We start from the raw sequence: 16661 nt of genomic DNA on the forward strand, positions 1-16661 counted from the left end.
AGTTTATCATCATAGAGTTAAAGAAAGCAGTTGAGGGGCAGCTAGGTGGTGGAGTGGATAGAGCACTGGCCCTGAAGAATGACCTGAGCTCAAATCTGGCCTCAGACCAATCACTTCACACTTACTAGCTGTGTGACCTTGGGCAAGTCACTTAACCCCAAATGCCTTAAAAAAAAAAAAAGGAAGTTGACCTAAGGCACTTTCCCTAAAAAATAAGTTCTAATCCAAGGGTTTTAAAACTTTTTTTGGTATGCTGGGGCCCTGGGCCCACCCTTTTGGCAGCCTGGTAAATCCTACAGATCTCTTCCCTTCTCAGAATTACGTTTTAAAATGCTTAAAGTCACAAAGAAAATCAATTAGATTAAAATACTGTTACCAAAATATTTCAACATCCAGTTCCCTGATCTCTAGCTAAGAATCCGTGGTCTAGGGACTATGTGTTCCATATTCATTCATTCCTAGATTACAGACCATCTACACATACAACATAGTATAACTAAAATTCTCAAGGACAGCACAATATTTAGAAAACACTAGGTACAGCACAGTTTACTGAAACATAACAGAATGCAACAGCTCTAATTAAGATTTTTATCTTTTAAAAAGCCTCAGAAATTTCTGTATTTGTAGAGCTTGGTTAGGAAATACCTTTATTTGGAAAGCCTCTTTTCCCATGTGTGGTGTTTCTTCCCACATTTCAGTTGCATGCCCACAATGATAATGCTTGGGCTTACTGAGGAATGAATGAATGAATTACCTGAGCAGTACTCGGCAGCTTCTTCTTGCCTGCGGCACTGATCTTCACCCGCTTCCCTTTCACTTGGACCGGTGTTGTTTCACAGTACTTCACGGCGGCTGCCACAGCCTCTTTAAACTTCATTTCCAAGTATGCCTAAAAGAAATGGCAAGTTTATGCCTCATCTCCCTAGAGTCCATGTTTAAAAAGTGTCAGACATGTAAGTGGACTATGTGGTTCCCTCAGTGCACTCATCTTCCTCGCTAATTTTTCATCTGATGCTTATGGTGTCTAAGAGTTGAACTCCCCTCTTTCCAACCTCTCCATCTTCAGCACTCACAAGCTGTCTCTTAGCTAAGCAGGTGGTTGTGAGCACTCCAACTCACAGCTTTGGGAGGCTGAAAGCAGGCCCCAGCAAGCAGTCACCCCCGGGAAAAGAGGGCAGGGCTGAGGCATCCCCTGGAAGAGATGGCCAAGAGTGGGCAAAGAAGCAACAGGAACCCAAAGCAGAACGGGCTGCATGAGAGGTGGATCTCGTTTCTTCTGTGCCACCTTCCTTATCTAGCCCTATATTTCATGATCTGCTCACGTCAATGGGCTGGTTCCTTCTTTTCTTGTTCATCTTGACACTACACAAGTGAAAATCTGCCCTATGGTTTTATCTGTAATGAAGCATGCTATAAAGGCAAGACCCTAGGTTAAATCTTGTCTCACCTACTTCCCAGTTGTGAGACCTCTCCCAGCCTCTGACTCCTCTTGTGAAAAATGAGGCTAATACCCATCTAATTCACAGAGTTAGGGTCAAAAGATAATATGACACGTGCTTTGTAAGCCTAAAAGAAGTAAGTAGATGACAGTGATTATTAATACTAAATGGTATTCTGGTAACAGTTACTAGCCAACTCCACTTATTGACACAAAAGATCCCGCTGCCTCTAGCTCTATTCTCAAGCTGCACAGATTTAACAGAAAAGTGTTGTATTCTTCTTTGAATATGGCATATTATAATCATTCCCAAATAACTAAATATACATACTTAAAAAAAAATTGTTCAAAATTAAACAGCTCGCTTTAAAAACAGACATACAATTTGAGAAGCCTCAAACTCTGCTCAAAGCACATCCTGCCACGAAGCAGTGATCCTCATCGCCTGAGATGGAAAAGAGCAGACACTCATCTTTTCTGTCCTTCTACTGAAGTGGGGAAGGGAGAATGGAGAGCCATGACTAGCTAGTCAGAATACGCAGCAAGTTAGGTGGTCACACAGAATGCATGGGTTGCAGGAGAGAGAACTTCTTACTGGTCCACGGACTGAAGCTGCAGGGTCAGAAGCCACCGATTTTCAAGTCTTATAAAATATTTTTTGTCAAAACTAAGCATTTCCCTCAGTATCCCAATACATATGGATGGAAGCTTATGATAGGATCTTTTACAAAGCTATCTTAATACCCATTATCAATCACTTCATTCAAGACTAAAACTCATCTAATCAAAAAAAAAAAGGTAAGATCAGATGCCATTATAAGAGAAAGAAGAAAACTACTATATATCATAGTATAGAGCTATCCAAGGGAAGTCAAAGTGCAACAAATGAACAGAAGAGAACCAGAAAATGCTCTAGAATGTATAAAATGGGATCTCACTGAAAGAGCTCCTAGACAAGCTAAAGATCACTTCTCAGGGATGTGGCAGAAAGTCTGAGCTTGATAAATGTCCCACCCAGCTCTGAAGTGTATGGGTTTTGGATTAATCAACATAAGTGGATACCATGTCAAACATTTTATGTTTCATAATAAGAAGCTACCTGCCTCATCACAATTCCTAGGCTTAACTGCGAAGTATTAAAGGTGGGTACTGAACAACAAACCTAACACTGTTTTTGACTTCCAGAAAACACACAACTAATTGTAGACTGTAAAACTACACAAAAACACGCCTTCATGGAGCAAGGACACATAAAGGAGAAAGGCTACACAGCATACAGACTGGAGAGAGCTAGTCTTGGAATCGGGAAGACCCACTTCTGTCACCTACTGGCTGGGCTGTGTGACCTTGGGCAGGTCACTTAACCTGACTGTCTCTGACAACCCTCTACATTATCAAATGGCAAAACAGGTACTGAGCCAAGTTGCCTACATCAATGAAATCATACATCTAGTTTAAAAGAGGGTTGGGAGATCATGGGGATAAGGGATGGCCCAAGATAGCTGGTAAAAAAGAAAAAAATCAGACATTTCTGAATTTAACAAAACAAACAAAAATACAAAACAAAACAAAAACCAGTCATTTCCCATAAAGTTTTATCATCTCCTTCAAAAGTGCTGATGGAATTGCTTACCTCATTTCTAGATGGAACAATCAAGAGATCACTAACTTTTCCAAATGGTTGAACTATTTTTATAATATCTTGCTCAGTGTAGCCATCAGTTGGTAACTCTGATACATGAATAATTGTATCACAACGCAAGGATTCATCTTCCCACGGCTGTATGGGAGGAGGAAAAAAGTTATTTGGATTTCTAGCAATCCAAATAAGTCACTACACCCTCACATTAACAATACTTCTAAAGTTAAAGGAATAACACACTAACAAATCATGAATGTTTCAATTACCAACCATACTTATAATCACAGTGTCCAAATTTTAGTGTACCAGATGCTGAAAAGCACTTTTTAAATGACACGAAGATATCATATGCTCTTCTTTGTAAACAAGAGGACACAAGTAAATCCCAATTATTAACACAAGTGCTTTGTTTTTCTTCCCTTAGTAACAGTGACTAACGTTTCATTGGGCCAACCATACTCTCATATGGTATTCAATTTTACTCAAAGCAAGCGTATGAAAATCAGCCCAGCATGGAAGACAAACACACTGGTACACTGTTGATGAAGTTACGGACTGGTTCAGCCATTTTGGAAAACAATTTGAAACCATACCCCAAACTAACACTGAGCCTACACTATGACCCACTGATGCCACTACGAGGCCTATATTCCAAAGAGATCAAAGTGAAAAATACTAAATGTATGATAATATTTATGGAAGCCTTTTTTGTTATGGTAAACAATTGGAAACAAAAGAACGTGCTCGTCAACTGCGGAATGGCTGAACAAATTAAAATTTATGCATGTAATGGAATATTACTGCCCTGTAAAAAATGATAAAAAGGATAGTTTCAGAGAAACATGGGAAGACTCTTAAGAGAAGGGAGCAGAACCAGGAGAACTGATATGCAACAACATTGCAAAGAAAAAGAACTCTGACAGACTTCAGAATGCTTAATCAATTCAATGACTACCTCTTAACTCCAGAAGACTAATAATGAAGCACTCCACCCACTTCCTGGACAGACCCAATCAGCTGCCCAATTCTGCCATTTCTATCTCCACATCTTTTTTCCATCACACAGCCACCACTTTAATCAGACCTCATCATCTCATGCCTATGTCACTGTACAAGCCACCTAACTGACCTCCAGCCTCAAGCCTCATCCCAACCTTACAGAGCTGACAAACTGATTTTCCTCCAGAATAGCTCTCACAATGTCATTCCCCTTCTCCAACCCTAGTGACTCTCTATGGCTTCCAACTTGTGAATCTCTTCAGGACTTGGCCTCACCTCCATTGTAAATCACTCTGCCTTCTTCAACTGCTAGTGTATAACCTCCCCAGAAGACATTTCATTTTTTTCTCTTTACATATTTATAGGAATACTTGTCTCTCGGGTCGAAATAAAAGTCTTCCTTCAGAGTATGGATTGTTTTAGACCTTGCATTTGCATCCCCAGTACCTTGAGCACAGCAAGCTTTCAGTAAATGCTAAAGAGCTTATGGATCCCATACAGGAGACTGCAAGTGTCATTCACAAACAAGAGCAGCTACCTGGAGGACTTTACCTTCTCTCTCATCTGACTAAAAAAGCATTTGCTGAACACATACATCTTCCACAACAGTGGTAAACACCTTTAGTGAGCACACATATACCCTCCGGCTTTGTCTCATCTGGATCAATGCGAATCCTATGATGTTCTCTGTTAAATCTTTCAAGAAATCTTGCGTAATTTTAGAATAAGCAAAGTTTTCAAGATGGTATTTTACTCTACCTAGTCAAAGACTTTAATAATCAAGCACTATGACCATACTTTCTTGTGCCTTTCCAACAACTACATGCCCACAAAAAATGTAGTCTGCTAAAAAATATCATCTGCAAAAGCTTGCCTATAATTTTCTCACAACTTTATAAATTTTCTCATTAACTTCGATTCTGTCAAAATGCTCCCAACATAATAAAGATAAGTAGATATTCCTTTGTAATAGTTTCAAAAAAAAAAAAAAGAACAACGTTAAATACACGAGTTGATAGCTGATTCAAGGCAACAGGGAGTCACTGAAATCCAAGTACAAAAATAACATTGCTTGCTGTTAAGAAAAATCCCTCTAGCAGCTGTTAGTGAAAGATTAAGCAATACAGGTGACAAAGGGAAAATTCTCTTCCTCCAAGACTTCAGATTGTGGTTGTGACAATGCGCTGTGGGGGATGGAGACTGAACTCCAGGGCAGAAACTCTAAGTACATAAGAGCTACGTACTGCAGAAAATTAGAAGAGTAAAAAGGTTTCACCTGCATCACAGCGGTCTTTACATAATCTGCTACCCTCAAACTGCTCCTCTTTTTAATTCTCTATTGTGGAGCATCCTCCAGCATCTACCACGTTGGTAAGCTGGGCCCTGTCCTCCTTCCCTAGACATCCCATCAGTCGCCCAATGTTTCTCCCTCCAAACATCTCCTGAAATCTGCTTCCTTTTCTCTACAATCACAAAGTTACCATTCTCACTGAACCATCACCTCAAACCTGACCCACTGCTATAGCCCAGCTGGTTTCCCTGCCAAAAGGGGGGCTCTTCTCCACACAGCATGGCAGTGACCACACTGATTCCAGAGCACCCCTCTCCCCAACTCCAAGAGTTCCCTATCACCTCAGTGGGGGAGTTAAACTCTTCACAAATGGCCCCAATCAAATTGATTCCAGCTTCATTAGATATATATAAAAACACAATGAAAATACCCAAACATGAAGACATAATTTAAGTATATTATACTTTAAGCACAACTAAGTAAATTAAAAGGAAAAGTATTTACATTGAAAACTTTCTGCTGAGTTGAAATCAGACAATTCATTTAGGTTAACTGTCTACATTTTGTATGGTGACCAATTATAACCATGAAAACGTGATTCCTGTTATGATCTATTTAGGTGGCACAATGGACAGAGCAGTGAGCCTAGAATCAAGAAAACCTGAGTCTGAATCCTGTTTCAAGCACTTACTAGCTATATGACCCTGTGCAAGTCACTTAACCTTAGTCTGCCTCAGTTTCCTCATCTGTAAAAGGGGATAATAGCAAGGTTGCTTGTGAGGATCAAATGAGGTAATAATCATAAAACAGCACAGTGTTTGGCACACATAGTAAGTGTTCTATGAATGTTAACTATTATTATAAGAATTATTTTAATAAAAATAACTCACAAAATCTATCTGTTTGGTCAAATACAATGACCAAGTTAGTTGAATAATTACTAACAATTCTTATTTACAAGTATAACCTGTTCCTTAGGATATATACAGAGCACTTTAAAAAATAATAAAGCTTATTCAATCACATTGCAAATTAAATTAAAGCAAAAAAAAGCAGTATACTATTAATGAACTTTTAAAATATCACTGATCATCTTTATATATTTTAAATATTTGTACTATAATATACATATTTGTAGAGTAGCATATCCTTACGACAGGGCAGGTAAGTGGCGCAGTAGACAGAGTACTGGGCAGAGAATCAGGAAGATCTGAGTTCAAATCCAATCTCAGACACTTACTAGCGTCATGACCCTGGGCAAGTCATTTAATCCTGTTTGCCTCAGCTTCTTCATCCATATGATGAACGGGAAAAGGAAATGACAAACCACTATCCTTGCCAAGAAAACCTCAAATGGGGTCATGAGAGTTGGCCACGACTTAAACAACTAAATGTATTTATAACGATTTGAAAACATACAGCTATTGAGTTCTGTAACAAAATATTATTTTACTGATGGGGGTGTTGTTATCTATCAGTCCAGCTACGGTCAACATCACCTACAGGACACCAGGACAGGCTGCCTCCTTCCTGAATGAGTTTAGTACTTAATTGAATGAGACATTTTCATACTTGAGGCCTTGAATGATCTGGCCTCACAATTCATCTTCCAGGACTTACACCACTAAGCATAATTGTGCTACTATCTCTGTGATCTTAAACTCTGAACATTCCTCTTCACTGTAACCTCCTATGCTTCCCAATCCTCTCTGTCTCACTCCTGAAATTCCCTTGACACTTCCCTGTCACTCTTTCCTATTCTAGGAGTCCATTATTCCCACTATGGCTTCCAAATATACAGGAGATCAAACAAACATAGAAGGCCTAGTGAACACCCAGAGAATGGGCTAAGGACTCACACCATCTGGCAGATATTACTGGGAAAACTAGAAAACAGCCCAGCGGAAATTACAGGTATAGACCAATACCTTACACACCATATACCACTATACGCTCCAAACATATGCACGAACTAAATATAAAAGGTCACATCATGAACAAATTAGAGGAGGAAGAAGAAAATACTGTTCAGATCTACAGATAAAGAAGAGTTCATTACCAAATAAGTGACAGAGGGGATAAAAGAAGATAAAATGAATAATTTTAATTATATAAAATTAATTTATTTTTGCACAAACAAAACCAATGGGGTTAAAATTAAAAAGCAAACAAGCGGGGGGGGGATTTTTTTCTCTCATAAAGATCTCATTTCTAAGATATATAAGGAATTGATTCAAATTCATCATTCTAAAAGCCATTCCCCAATATATAAAAGGTCAAAGATATACAAAAGGTGTTTTCCAAAGGAAGAATTCAAAGTTACTGGTACCCATATGAAAATATGCTCCAAATGCAAATTAAAGCAAATCTAAGGTTTAACTTCATAATCATCATATTAGCAAAGACAAAAGAAGAAAATGACAAATACTGAAGGGACTCTGGGAAAACAGGCACACTAGTGCACTGAGAATAGAGTTCTGAAATGTCTAGCCATTATGGAAAGCTACATGGTACTATGCCCAAAAAGTCACTAAATTGTGATCCATCAATCCTACTACTAGGCATTTATTTCCCCAAAGAGACTGAAGTAGAAAAGATCCATAAGTACAAAAAAAATTTAACAGTTTTTTTTCACAGTAGCAAAGAACAGAAAACTAAGGAAGCGATCATCTACTGAGGAATGACTAAACAAATTATATCACATGAATGTAATGGAATAGTATAGTACTATAAGAAATAGTTTCGAAGGAAATTGAAAAACTTCTATGATGTGATATAGACTGAAATAAGAGCTGGGAAAACAATCTATACAATGACAGTAATGTAAGAAAGAAAAACAACTTTGAAAGACTTTAGAACACTGATCAATGCACTAACAAATCATGATTCCAGAGAACTAAAGAAGCACACTAACCATCTCCTGACAGGGAGGCGATGGATATCAAATGCAGAACAAGACCTACATTTTTGGACATGGCTAAAAGGAAATCTGCTTCACTTGATTATATATGTTTATCATAAGGGCTTTATTTTTATTTTTTGTTATTTGTGGCTTGTTAAATAAAAAACACTGCTGAAATTAGATTAATAAAAATAAAAAACAGACAGCTTCCAAATTTTAAAAAAAATGCCTATGCCAATATGATAAAAAATAAAAATTAAAGTTTAAAACAAAACAAACCAAAAAAACCCCTACACCTTTAAAAACACTGAGCCAAAAATATCAGTACTTATTCTCTAATATACACACAGTTCAACTACCAATGAACACAAGAAGACAGGCTCTAAAAACACCAGCATCAAGAGTAAGGAAAATTCAACTCAGACCTCATCTAACCCCCTACAAACAATGATAATGCAACAGAAGAGCCTTGAGAAGATAGATACCCCAATCAAACTGCCTATCAGAAAATGAAAAAATACCACAAGCTCAATAATAAAACACCAATGATGCTCTTGGAACACAGATGACAAGAGATATCTCTTGTGTCAAAGCAAAGCGGACAGCCAGGACAGAATGATATGTATACTCGCTGTCGGACTCTGTCACCGTATCAGGTATTTGGCTTTTTTTTCCCTTTACAAGAGGATTAAATTTAGGGATGGTGGGTGGCTGTTTTCTTTTTTTTTTTCCCTTTAGAAATGATTGTGATTTAAAGAAAAAGCATATATAAAAAATTTAAACTATAAATTGACTCAATTAGGAAATTAAATTTTAAACCCAGCCACCAGAAAGACTCTAAAGATTCCATTCACACCCAGTAAACTGGCAAGATAACAAAAGAAAGGAACAGTCAATGCTGAAGGGGGTGTGTCAATACAGGCACACACTAATGGATTTTTGTTGTAGTTGCAAAATGTTACAATCCTTCTACAAAGCAATTTGGAATTATGCCAAGAAAAGGATTATACTATCCACAGCATCTGACCTATAGTCCAGGGCTAGGCAAGCTGGTCAATGACACTCATCACTTTTTTGGATGCCCACGGACTGGAAATAGCGAAACAAGCTGTGGTAAAGTGAACAAAATGGAGTATTACTGTGCTATAAGAGCCACTGAACGTGATGAATACTGAGAAGCATGTAAAGACTTAAACGAACAGATGCAAAAAGCAGAGTAAGCATTGCCAGGAAAACAACAATGTAGAAGGGTAAAGGAACAACGAGGACAGTAACACAATCAACACTGAACACTACAAAACTATCATGACCGAACCTGGCTCTAAAGAAGAGGGAGGTGTGGAATATTGCCTATGATGGGGGACTTTAAAATACTGGTTCTGAATATGCTAGTTTGAATTTTTTCCTTTCTTCTTCTTTAAAAACAAAACAAGACAAAACAAAACACCCCCAATTATCATAAAGAACAGCTCTCTGGGAAGCACACAGTGGATAACATAGGTGATATGAAAACAAAGACACAATTTTAAAAATGTAATAAGTCCTGAAGTCACAAAAATCCTTAAACTCTTTCCTGATTACATCAATGTCCACAGTCTCTACTACAACCCATCTGTTCTCTCCTGAAGCCCCCTTAAGCCACCCTCCACTACGTCCAGCTCAGCAGAAAACCCTAAGACATTTGAGGTCCCTTTCAGATCTAGACCTCTATGACCCAATAATCACTCCTATGTCCCCACTAGCAAAGGGGATTTCTGGCTAAATGGTTAATTATTTGTCTTCTAACTCAACTTTTGAGATTTTGATTCTTCAAGTGTGAGTGTGCTAACTAGGAGAACAAGCTTTGCATTGCAAGTGTTAATGAGTCACCAACCTTTCTTTGAGGAACACTTTCCTCCAGCATCTGTGACGAGCAGGCATCTTCAGGATTCTTGGCTTTATGACGAACAGAGTGACTGGCTGAAGAGGGCTCGCTCTTTGCTGAGCCTACAGTCTTACAGGGTGGTTTTGAACCACCGCTGAGAGTCTTTTGGGTGGAAGATCTTCCCTTCCCACCTGCTTCGAAGTGCTTCTGCTTAGTGAACTCTGCAGGAAAACCATGTCCTCCCAGGCTCTGTACCGCAGCTTCCAATGAGTTTCTTTTATCTGGATAGGAAAAAACACAACCTGAGTCTTAAAGACTTAGAGCTGTTAATGACTACACTATCATAAAACCTAGGGCACGGCAATCCCTTCACTGCTTTGTGCACAAAAAGGGCATGCTGATGACACACGGTCATCAACTTTCAGGCTTCTCTTACCCAGAGAGCTTAATATCAGGTCAGTTCTAATGTACTGAGAGTCCTTACAAAGCATTCAAAATTAGTCTTTGTTACTAAGAATATTTATAGGAAATTAAAACGTAACAGCTGAAATAGTACACTCTTACAAAGACATTAAATTCCATTTGAAAGCCATTTGCCTTTCTAGTAGATAAACTAATGTGAATATCTGAACTTGCAGAGAATAAAACTGACTTTTGCTTCACATAATTTAAGCCAAGCGCATGTGATGAACAATGTGATGAGGTCAAAGACTTAAATTTTTAAAGCACCTCACCTGACCAAAATAAATAAATAATAATAATAAATTTTAAAGTTGAATGGTAATTTGCATTTTATTGTATGAAAATGATTAGCATATTTATAACTACTGGTTTTTCATTTCCTGTAACATTTACTAAATTTTAATTTTTTACTATAATATACTAAAAACATTTTGCTATAGTAATAGCTCTGATTTTAAGGTTTGCAAAGCACTTTACATGTTAGAATGCTGACCTAAAATAGGTCTCCTGACTCTGACTCTCCCACTTTTTCTACTAGATCACATTCTCAAATGCTTGCTATGCATCTCTGGGCACTTAAAGAATGGATTCAGAGCATACAGTCATGCTTTTCCACTCCCTGTTACTTCTGGACAAAATAAACCCAGGAGCTAAGCAACTATGGCAAGTCTTTTTTATTTAAAAAAGTCTTGTTAACGCTGAGAGAGAAAAAGTATTAAGATAAGCTGATACTTATCATCAGCAAAGTGGCCATCATTGTACCTGGTGACCTTGGCCGTCTTCTTGATGTCCACTCTGAGCTGGCAGATCTTGGGGGCTTCGGACTGCCCCTGAGGGGATTTCTAGATCGATGTGGCGACCGAGACCGGTGTCTGGGACTGAAGCGATGTGAACATCTTGGACTTCGACTTCTTGGTCTATTTTGCATGTAACGTCCAGGGCTCCTAGACCGAGATCGCCGCAACTTGTGACCAAAACTTGGCCCCCTAGACCGGCGGGGACTGGCACTAGATGAGTGAGTACGTCTCCTTGGAGTCTGATTTTCCTTTCGATTGCCCTCATCTCTGTGAAATAAAATCAACAGACTAGATTTAACCAAATTCCCACTTAATTTCATTTTATTCAGAATGAAGCTAATTTAAAATTTTCAGAAGAGTAGCTTTCACAAAGAATGTGCAAGCATACACCAAATTCTGGCAGCTTCTTATTTCTTTAAAAGGGGGGGGGGAATCAATTTTATAATGAGAGGTATTTGAATACATATTTGGTAAAGAACTGGTTCATCCCACAAAGGCTTTTCTGACTGCCACAAATGCTGATTTGGGGTTTTTAAAAACTGTAAGGAATTTAGAAATTTTATTGAATAACTACCATCAATACTAGGTATATTCTGAAAAGCATATACTGTGGAGAAGTGGCATCAAGTTTCCTTGCAGGCTGCATATTAACTTGGAAAACCAAGTCTTAACATCATTTATGTTCTATTATATTTTTATTGTTAAATACTTCCCAATTACATTTTAATTTGGCTCAGCCCTTGAGGTATCTGGGCTTCACAGTGTATATTTGACACCTCTGCTACAGAGGAAAGCCAAAATATGGTCAAGGTAAGGAAAAAAAGATCTGTTTTAAATTTTAGAGAGCAACTCATGGAAACAGAGAACAAAAACCCTGCTGATGTTCTTATACTTCCTCTGAAGCCTCTTTGGGAAAGTCAATTCATTAATAACTATCTATTACGCTATGTGCTGGGTTCAAGGGGTACAAAAACAAAATATTAAATATTTCCTACCCAAGTGGCTTATTTTCTCTGGGAGGAAACATGTACATCTATAAATGTATGAAGAATACAAAACAAATAAAATAAATGATGAGGGCCTGCAATGAAGGTAGTGGCTTTATGAGTAGAGAAAAGGGGACATGTGAAAGAGACACTGTAAAAGCATAAATAACAAGATCTATCAGCAGACTGGACATATGGGTCAAGTATGAATGACACTGAGGTTTCAGGCATAAATAACTAGGATGATGGTTGTATCCTTTATACTTACAGGGAAGTCTAGAAAAAAAGAAGGTGCGTATATAAGGAAAGATAGTGAAGCCAACTGCATATACTGAGTTTAAGATGTGTACGAGACATCCAGGTCAAAATGCATATGCCACTGAATTCATGTGAGATGATCAGATTATCAAGGAAATATAAAAGGAAAAAAGAGGCTGTTCTAGTACACGGCTTTAAAGCACCTACAGCTAGTGGGCATGACCTGAACGAGCAGCCAGTGAAGGAGAACGAGAAGAAAAGGTCAAACATGTAGGCAGAAAAAACCCAACAGAAAGCACTGCTATGAAAGCCTAAAGAGGAGAGACTATCTGAGAGGAAGAGGGTGGTCGTGTCGAAGACTGAAGAAAAGTCAAGAAAACACAGGACCGAGAAAAGACCATTAGAAGTGGAAATCAGGAGACCAATCGTCAATTCAGCATTGGTTGGCTGTTGCCCTTCCCGCTCGAAGAGGACCAAAATGATGACATCATCTGTCTGGGTGAAGATACAGTGTATCTGACTGTGGCTGATCAGACCACTGTGAGCTCGGAATACTCTACCACAGTTTGGGCACGAATAGTCCATATGAACATTAGGGTGGATTCTCTAAACTTACACATCTCGCATTTCTTTTGAGCTACTGCAATTCTGCTTCACTCACAGAGCACAGCCCTTTCTCTAGTCCTGTGTCAGCGTCTCCCACATCCTGCAATCAATTCCAAAGTTCTTCAGACAGACTCTGAAAGTGTCCTTGCATCACTTGTTCTGACCTCCAGGTGAGTGCTTGCTCTGTGTGAGTTCTCCATAAAACAGTCTTTTAGGCAAGCGTATGTTTGGCATTCAAACAATGTGGCCAGCCAACCAACTGGCTGCACTTTCACTCATGCCCAGTAGACCTTCCTCCCTCCCCCTGCCACGCTCACTGATCTTGGTGAGGGAGTTACATACTCCTTGTCCCTCACTGCTGTCTCCTGACTCTGCCCCTACCACTGTCACTACCAGCTAGCCTCCTTCGAGATTAATGTTGTACAACCAGTGCTGGAAAGGATAGCCAGGGGTGCAGTCATCTGGAAGGAGCCAGACCTCAGTGAGTGGCAGAAAACCAAAGCAGTCAGAAAAGGGTTAAGATGAAAGGCAGTTTGTTCTGCTTGACTCAAATGGGCAGAACTGGGAACAGTAAAATCAAAGCAGATTCCAGCTCAGCGTAAAGAAGAACTTTTAACAGTGTGAGCTGTCCGCCAGTGGAGCGGGTTGCTTTGGAGGATAGCGGATTCCCCTTTTCCAATAGAAGCTGGCAGACCACTTGGGAGAACATCTAGTAGATAAGAATTTTGATCAAGATACTAGCTGGACTCAACCCACCAAGCATTATTTATTAAATCCTGACTATGTGTCAAGCATTGGGAATACAGAGAGATGGGCTGACACAATCCTTAATGGGGGAAACAAATACATATAATACTACATGCAGTGTAAATGTAAATTTAATATAGATACATCAAAAGTCGTTTGACAGTTGGGCACCAGCAGTGGGAAGAATCAGAAAAGGCTTCACGCAGATGTTATTTGAGCTGCTTCTTAAGGGATGGATGAGGTAAGGATGGAACGGATGCAGAAGTGTGGAATGGCCACAGTCAGGACATGCAACTGAGGGAGTGAAGAAGAGAAGGTTAGTTCCAATGGTTTGCGAACGGAAAGGGGAAAGAACGTCCCATGAAGCTGGAACAGCAGGTCAGGACCAGGTTGTGTAAGGTTTTAAAAACTCAACAAGATTCGGCATTTATTCTAGAGGCGAAGGAAGCCACTAAAGTTGGTTAAGGACACAGGCACTGTTAGATCTGTGCTTAAAGAAAATTATTCTGGCAGCTGTGTGTAGGATGGACTGGATGGTGACAGACTTGAGGGGGACAGACCAATTAGAAGACTATTCCACCAACTCTAACAAGACACTGCATAAAAAATAATGATCCAAGTACTACCTATCAAAAACAAAACCAGAAAAGACTGCTATAGCCTACCTACTACTAGTGATTTTTTAAAATTAGGGTTTTTTTCCCTTTAGAACCAAAGTAATTTCCCCCTTTGTTAAAAAGCTGAAGCAAAACCAATGGCCACATTTAATTGCATACGTTACACGGAACCTAAACACCATCTCCCTCTGATACGCATCAGTTCTCTGTGACTCAGACTGGTCACTATAATCTGAGTTCAATTCAAAACAAATTACGTTTACCAGCAATCATTTTGATACAGAATCTGTAATAACAAATCAAGAGTGGATACTTTTGCAAAGGGTACTTTTTGCTGATTACTAGTTCAACCTATCTGAAGACAGCTACTTAATAAAATATCATTACAGATGGCAAATGTAGCCACGAAATTTAAAAGATGCTTGCTCCCTGAAAGGAAAGCTCTGGCAAATTTGGACAGTGTACTAAAAAGCAGAGACATCACACCTTGCTGACAAAGCTATGGTTTTTCCAATAGCAACGTAGAGTTGTGAGAGTTGGACTATTAAGAAAGTTGAGCACCGCAGAATCAATGCTTTCAAACTGTGATGCTAGAGAACACTTTTGAAAGTCCCCTGGACAGCAAAGAGATCAAATCAGTCAACACAAATAAATTAATTCAGACTATTCACTGAAAGGACAAATACTGGAGCTGAAGCTTAAATATTTTAGCAACATAATGAGAAGACAGGATTCACTGGAAAAGATGTTGGGAAAGATTGAAGGCAAAAGAAGAAAGGGACAGAAAAGGACAAGATGGGTAGATAGTGTCATGGAAGCAATAAACCCAAGCTTGGACAGACTTCAGGAGACAGTAAAGGATAGGAAGGTCTGGGTATGCTGTGGTCCATAGGGTCATAAAGTGCTGGACAGGACTCAAAAACAACAACAACTTGGCAAAAATCATTACCTCCTGGAAGACAGGATCTCAGGATTCCAATCAGGATATCTATTTTGAGAAAAAAATATTAATGAATATATACTGTTGTTATGATACTTTAAAATCAAATGTTATAGAAGCACAGTAAATCTTTTTTCAACTACAATGAACACTGATTGTTCCAAACACCCCAGGTTTACAAGAGGAATTTCCACTTTTTAGAAACAATTCAGTTGTGCTGCAGGGTTAGGCATTCACCTGTAACTTATGACTTGAAATGTTCTTAGTTTAAAATGGATGTTCTTTTAGACACAAAGACTAAATAGAGGTTATAATTCAATTCATTTTTTAAAGTAAAAATGTTCTACTGCAGAAACTAAAAGATGATGGAAAGAATTTCGTTAAGTCAACAGTAAGTCCATGTATCAAAGTGGTATGCAAAATTTCAGAGAGAACAGAGTATTTAGTAACAGGACAAAGGTACATGTGAAAGAACAAAAAAAAATTTACCGTATGCTATAACTTGTATATATAACACATTATAAAATGTTATATATTTCTTTTAGGAAAAAAATAAGTAATTGTTTAAGTACTTTTCATAAAATTAGGTTCTTTAAAATACCTCAGGCACCACCTACTCTATTTAACTTGTACATACTGATTTACATTGTCTTTTCCCATTAAAATGTAAACATTTTGAGGGCAGGACTATTTTTGCTTTATATCCCCTAGTATTTAGCACTACTTGAGGAATATACTAAGTGCTTAATAAATGACTCCTGATAATTGTCTATATATAACCCTTACAGTCTCAAAATTCTTTAGGCAACATTGCAACTTTAACCAGTAGATACAAGACCCATGAAGTTAATTAACTATAAGGGTTATTCAACTCCCTTATAAGACTAATTTACGGAAGATACAGTGAAACTTTAGGTAATACAGTGATCTGGTGGGACTTCCTCTCTCACCTCTCATGACTTGGGAGGAAAATCTTTGGACCACTGCATAATGATTAACTGACCTCATCAGTTGGGGAAAGATTCCATGCCCTTGAATAGTTTCCATACAAAGCAGAACCACCCTCCCGTTTTCAAACTTAGCTTAGAATCAATCTATTTGAAGCATGA

General features: G+C 38.5%; 1 protein-coding gene across 1 annotated transcript in view; it reads right to left on the minus strand.

Annotated features, from left to right (window-relative positions):
• Positions 1-16661, minus strand: part of ZNF638 (zinc finger protein 638) — a 147362-nt gene that overhangs the window by 40631 nt on the left and 90070 nt on the right. Inside the window, 5 exon segments of the mRNA XM_021001129.2 lie at positions 758-892; positions 3075-3221; positions 10149-10420; positions 11364-11665; positions 15562-15600. Of these exon segments, the coding sequence (XP_020856788.1) occupies positions 758-892; positions 3075-3221; positions 10149-10420; positions 11364-11665; positions 15562-15600 (895 nt within the window).

This window comes from Phascolarctos cinereus, unplaced genomic scaffold (assembly GCF_003287225.1).
Source record: "Phascolarctos cinereus isolate Bilbo 61053 unplaced genomic scaffold, phaCin_HiC Scaffold_2;HRSCAF=192, whole genome shotgun sequence".
Taxonomy (NCBI): Eukaryota; Metazoa; Chordata; class Mammalia; order Diprotodontia; family Phascolarctidae; genus Phascolarctos; species Phascolarctos cinereus.